The following is a 6,287-nucleotide window of genomic DNA, read 5'->3' as shown; positions in this document are numbered from 1 at the left end:
TTTTTTTCTTAAGAAAATCTTAATTTATGCCATCTTATTATATATGTATTTTTTCTCATAGACAGCCTTATATTGTTTCTGCAGTAGTTCAGATTATGATATATTGTATGTACATAAAACCATCTTGGATGCTTCATAGTGACTTCATTTACTTTAGCTTTTTTTCTTAAGGGATAGATTTATTTTTATATAGGTTTTTGCAGAGTTTTGATGACATGACAATGGTTATATCACAAAATTGTATTGTTTTAATGGGATAATCAAGTGGTAAAATAATCGGCCTAATGGCCATAATTAACTTGATGTTATAATTCTAGCCTTGTCTTTCACAACACTATTACTGTTTTCTTACAATATGCTTTGTTTTGTACTCTCAATCTGCATGCGACAGTTTATTGCTATGCGATTTTTAGAAATACTGTTGTGCTGCCAGGCCAGTGCATAGCAGTTAACTCTCTCTTAACTCTGGTGAGTCTGCTAGGCTCGTATATGGTGTCATCTTCTGCACCCATCAGACTTCTTGTCTTTTTTAGCACCTTATTTTGAGTGATCACAAGCATATTAATCTCATTATACAGCTTGTCTTGCTTCTGCTCTAAGTTCGTCATTCTGTTTTTGGAAAAGATAATGTGAATGGATATTGGTTTCTAAACCTCATTTGCTTTGATTGGTTTGGAGCTCTATCTGGATTTTCTTATTATCCTGATAATATCATCAAATTGATAACATAAATATTATTTATACAATTTTTTAAACTATTCTAATACCTTCAAGTAAAATTATTTAGACTTCTCTACAAGTCTCTGAGGTAGGGAAGGCAGGAAAATGACCTTCTTACAGATGACAAAAACAAGGACAAAATCATTTACATGAAGATGAGACTTGCAAATCAGTGGTAAAACTAGGGCTAGACCCAGGCCTCCTCATTGCTATGCCATACTACCTTTTAAAAGGTCCAAAGAAGTTCCAACTTACATTGTAAACACTATATCATCTTTATGAACCTCTTAAGGTTAAGGATGGGAAATGGGCAAAGGTAAATTGTATCACTCATGCTCATAGCTGAGCAGTCTCAGAAATGAATTTCATTTGATACTGTCATGATTTTCTGTTCTTGAAATTATAGTTCCTTTTAACTACAACCCTTATCACTATCACTTTCCATTATGGAAGGAGGAAGCAATATTTGGGGGGGCGGCGGGGGGGACAGAGTCTCACTCTGTTTCCCAGGCTAGAGTGCTGTGGCGTCAGCCTAGCTCACAGCAACCTCAAACTCCTGGGCTCAAGCGATCCTCCTGCCTCAGCCTCTTGAGTAGCTGGGACTACAGGTGTAAACACCACCACGCCCAGCTAATTTTTTCTATGTTAGTAGAGACAGGGTCTTGCTCTTGCTCAGGATAGTCTCGACCTCCTGACCTCAAGCAATCTTCCCGCTTCAGCCTCCCAGAGTGCTAGGATTATAGGTGTGAGCCACCGCCCCCAGATGAAAGCTATATTTTATCTTATCTCTTGAAAATTAATGTTGAAATGGAAACTATTTCGCTTGGTAATTAGTAACTTTTTTTTTGAGACAGGGTCTTGCTCTGTCACCCATGCTGGTCTCAAACTCCTGGCCTCAAGCAGTCCTCCCACCTCAGCCTTCTGAGTAGCCGGGATTACAGACAAAGTGCCCTGTACTTTTTTTTTAGATTCTTTGAATTCATCTTTAATATAAAAATAATTTGCTACTGTTACCATGCATATTCATTAAAGAGCCAAATAATACGGTAAATGCCATGGTGTTTGGTAAAACATTATAATTTTAACCAATGTCTGCATTTAAAAAGGAAATTAAAAATTCATGCTTATTGTCTACATGGAAAATTTCCATATTTTGTATTCTAACTAATTGTTTACATACAGCACATAAGCTCAAGCTACTTACAATTATAGTTGACCCTTGAACAACCTAGGGGTTAGATGTGCCGACCCCCCGTTTAGTCAAAAATCCATGTATAACTTTTAACTCCCTAAAAACTTTACTAATAGTCTACTGCTGACCAGAAGGCTTACTAATAACATAAACAGTCAACACATATTTTGTATGTTATGTTTACTAGATACTGTATTTTTACAATAAAGCAAGCTAGAGAAAAGAAAATATTATTAAGAAAATTACTATATAAGGAAGAGAAAATGTATATATTATTCATTAAGTGGAAGCGGATCATCGTAAAGGTCTTCATCCTGGTCTTCTTCATGTTTAGTAGGCTAAGGAAGAGTAGGGGTTGGTCTTTCTGTCTCGGGCTGGCAGAGGCAGAGGAAATCTGCATGTAGGTGGATCCGTTCAGTTCAAACCCATGTTCAAAGATCGACGGTATATTTATTCTTTACCACAGACCTATGAGAGTAGCTGTTATTTTACAGCCCCATTTTACATCCAGGTATTATATTCAACAGTAAATATTGTCTTTTGCCTCTCCTTCAGCTTCTGGAATTTCTCAGCAGCCCTGGTCAGTACAAGATGGACCCTGTAGTCTTGAGTTACATGGACAGTCTACTGCGGCAATCAGATGTCTCCCTATTGGATCCACCAAACTGGCTTAACGACCATATTATTGGGTTTGCCTTTGAGTACTTTGCCAACAGTCAGTTTTGTGACTGTTCTGACCATGTCTGCTTCATCAGCCCTGAAGTCACCCAGTTCATCAAGTGCACTAGCAACCCAGCAGAGATCGCCATGTTCCTTGAGCCTCTGGACCTCCCCCACAAGAGAGTTATATTTTTAGCCATCAATGATAACTCCAACCATGCAGCTGGGGGAACCCACTGGAGTTTGTTGGTTTATCTCCAAGATAAAAATAGCTTTTGTCATTACGATTCCCATAGTAGGAGCAACTCAGTCCACGCAAAGCAGGTAGCAGAGAAACTGGAGGTTTTCTTAGGCAGAAAAGGAGACAAACTGGTCTTTGTGGAAGAGAGAGCCCCTGCTCAACAAAACAGCTATGACTGTGGGATGTACGTGATATGTAACGCTGAGGCCTTGTGTCACAACTTCTTTAGGCAGCAGACAGAATCACTGCTGCAGCTACTTACCCCTACATACATCACAAAGAAGAGGGGAGAATGGAAAGACCTCATCAACAGACTTGCTAAAAATTAGCTGTCGAAGTCTATTTGTGACTTTTGAAGTCTCCTCTTTCTGCCCTTCCCCATTTGTTGATGACTGCAATCTCAGTGCCTGAGGGAAGATGCCTAGTAGAGAGGAAAGCTTAGTATTCTTACTTTTTCCTGAACAAATGTTATCCTCTGCATTATCCTAATGGACAGTTTCACTTTAACCCTGCCTTGAGAGCAATATGGTCTGTGAAAATGTCTTGAAATCGTACACCAAAACCTTACAACCAACTTATCTGAACATTTATTACAAACAAGGTTCAAGTAAGACTTTTCTTATTGGTATAAAATTAATTTCCTTTTGGTCCCCCTTGTCCACATTGGCTTATTCTAAAGGAAAAGCAGTGCTCTGGAAAACAAATCAAGAATATATGAAATCTAGAGGAATGCAAGGAAGGAAACTATAGAATAGAACCAAAAACTTATTGCATGGCCTGCATAATTAAAGAGATCAACTGGCTGGAAGCAGATCAAGGCCTAACTTTATTCAAGACCTAAATATTATGAGAATCAATTATTCATTTCTTTGTGATATCTTGTCTATTCACTATGCAAAGGCTTTCCCAAGTATCTGCATAATCTTTGCAAATATTTGATGAGATGATGTTAGCCCATCTTCCTCCATCTGTTCCTATAATACTCTAAGAAAGGGGAAATTTGAGTAATTTCATTAAATGAATGGCTGTGGTGGACCTCTTAGTTTGTTCACTGAGTGGGTCGACTTGCGACTCTGGATTGATAACAGCTTTTCTTTACCTTGTCTATTAGCCACACATACACTTTCTCCTTATATCCAAAGTTCTTTGGTTCTAAAACTCAGAGCTGATAACTTCCCATGGTTACCTGTTATTTCAGATAAATATTTCTGCTTTCTGATAGTTACAGGTTTTCCACCCTATCCTTAATCTGGCACAGTTGTTTTCAGTTATGTCATGGTGATTTCAGGACTGTTACTGTATCTGAAACTTACAGACTTACAGTCGGTTTATTCTTGAAATATAAAGGAAGAAAAGTGACCTTTCTCAACCCATTCGCTTAATTCAAAATGCAGACAGTGTAATTTTTAAAATGTGGAACGAAGAATAAAAAGAAATGCTATCCCTCCAAAAGCACTGATCTCTTTTAGTTCTTTCAAATAATGAACAATCAGATGATATGTTGGGTACATATATTAATTCTGTTCCTAATAAGAATTAGATTGTAATGCATATGAGACTTTAAACCCAAAAATTAGCTTCACTATGAAACTTACTTCAGCTACCTCCCTAGCCTAACCCTGCCCCCAGCCCTCGTGGCCCAAAATAACCTCGCCACCCACTGACCACAGAGGGCAGTAACTCAGTTCCTTTTAGCCAGGAAGGGAAAACACAGTAAGTGTAAATAAGTACAGGTTACATAGCAGGTCTGAGCGAACAGGAGTTGAAACTAAAAGTCAAAGAGAAAGCTACGAAAAAGTTTCCATTTCAAGTCATTATGTTTTGGATAAAAAGGAGACCTAATGAAAGATGGGGGCAGGGAAAAGATTAGGAACTGGCAATCAGCCATAGAGGTGAAATAGGGAGGGAGGGACCACAAGAGGTGTGACACAGGTTGCTAATAGGCCACAAGTGTAGGTAAAGAAAAGAAAGCAGTATTATTTCAGTGACTGTTGACTTAGGCAGCTAGTCTAGACTAGGAGACTCAAATCCTCTCAGGGAAAAGTTGCCATCTTTCTATCTTTCTAATAATGCAAAGTATGTTTGTTTAAATGTCAGTATCTCCCATTGAGAGTTAATGCATATGAGTGCAATCTTTCCTAACTCTCTAAGATTCATCACAGAAATAAATTATTTTTTGAACTAAACTAGTAAGTCTTTAAAAAAAAAAAAAAAGATAAAATCGGAGATCTCCTTTTCCGCATATATGGCATGATTGGGCTGTGCCACAGGTTAGTTTCCTTACATGACATTTTGAGTATGTCATTTGTGAATGTTAGCATTATAAATGACAGGAGAATTTAAGAGTTGACTTGTATTTCTCTAGATGTTATAATAGCCCATAAGTTATACACCTGCTTAACCATACACCATTGATGTTACATGATACATGAAATAGGGAAAGGATGTTTTGATGGTATTGTGCTCTCTTAGAGTCAAAAGGATCCATTATGCAAAATTCATCTTCAAAATACTCAAAAGGAAAGCAGGTTATTCAAAATTGGGCTAAGCAATTAGCAAACTGAATTACCCTGCTTTCAAATATCCTATTGTGTTGCTCCATAAGTATAATCACACTTGTCTGACCTGTGTCTCAATATAGAATTCAAAAAGGTCACTGTACATAAACCCAGCTGTAAATGCTGGTAAAAAAAGATAAGTATCAGTGGGTTTTCTGTTTAATAGTGTCTAAACCACAAATATTTCCACGCTTTGGGTAGGTATGTGTTGAATTTCACAAGCACTGGGCGTAACTAGATGAGAATAATTTAAAATTTACAAGTGGATTATATTTTTGATATGTACCTAATTATTTTGACTATTCTATAATTTTTACTATATCCATAGTGACCATATGTTTTAATAATAGACATTTCATTGAAATGGCAAAGTAGAATTTCTCAGTTCCATGGTTATTTACTGATACTGAATGTGTTTTTTTCTTCCATCACTTAAAATAGAAAAAGTATTTTTGGAAATTTGTATGCTGTGGTATTAGAGCATGAATGTTTCAATCAAATCTAAGCTCTGTCAGTTATAAACTTGTAGCTTCAGGCTAATTTCAGATTCAGTGGCCTCATCGGCAAAATGAAGATAGTAGTCTGTTTAGGCAGGTACTATAAGAATTACATATCATACGTAAAGTATACAATAGACACTAAAATAAACCTTATTTCCCTTCTGTCCTACTACTCAGTTCCATTTTAAAACAAACAGCAAGTTTGAAAACTTGGTGTTACATTGCCATGCAGCTAAACAGCTGTGTGAAAAATGGCTGATAAATACTGTTATGTACAAAAGAGAAACTTATTTGAGGATGGTAAATAATAGCAAGAACTATCCTTTATACTGTGCAGGGTGCTTTCTGTGCACACACACACACACACACACACACACACATACATATGTGGCAGTACCTTGCACATTATATATATG

The 6,287-nt window shown here is 37.1% G+C and overlaps 1 protein-coding gene across 1 annotated transcript; it reads left to right on the top strand.

Annotated features, from left to right (window-relative positions):
- The first annotated feature begins 2,503 nt into the window (after positions 1-2,503).
- Positions 2,504-3,142, top strand: SENP8 (SUMO/sentrin specific peptidase family member 8). Its single transcript, XM_012640650.1, has one exon. The coding sequence runs from the start codon at positions 2,504-2,506 to the stop codon at positions 3,140-3,142; it is 639 nt and encodes a 212-aa protein (XP_012496104.1).
- Positions 3,143-6,287: the final 3,145 nt, after the last annotated feature.

Source organism: Propithecus coquereli, unplaced genomic scaffold, assembly GCF_000956105.1.
Source record: "Propithecus coquereli isolate 6110/MARCELLA unplaced genomic scaffold, Pcoq_1.0 Scaffold155, whole genome shotgun sequence".
Taxonomy (NCBI): domain Eukaryota; kingdom Metazoa; phylum Chordata; class Mammalia; order Primates; family Indriidae; genus Propithecus; species Propithecus coquereli.
The sequence above is the reverse complement of the archived record's forward strand: the minus strand, read 5'-3'. Positions and strand labels throughout refer to the sequence as shown.

Coding starts and splice junctions, on each gene's coding strand:
- SENP8 (XM_012640650.1), top strand. CDS start 2,504: ATGGACCCTGTAGTCTTGAGTTACATGGACAGTCTACTGCGGCAATCA.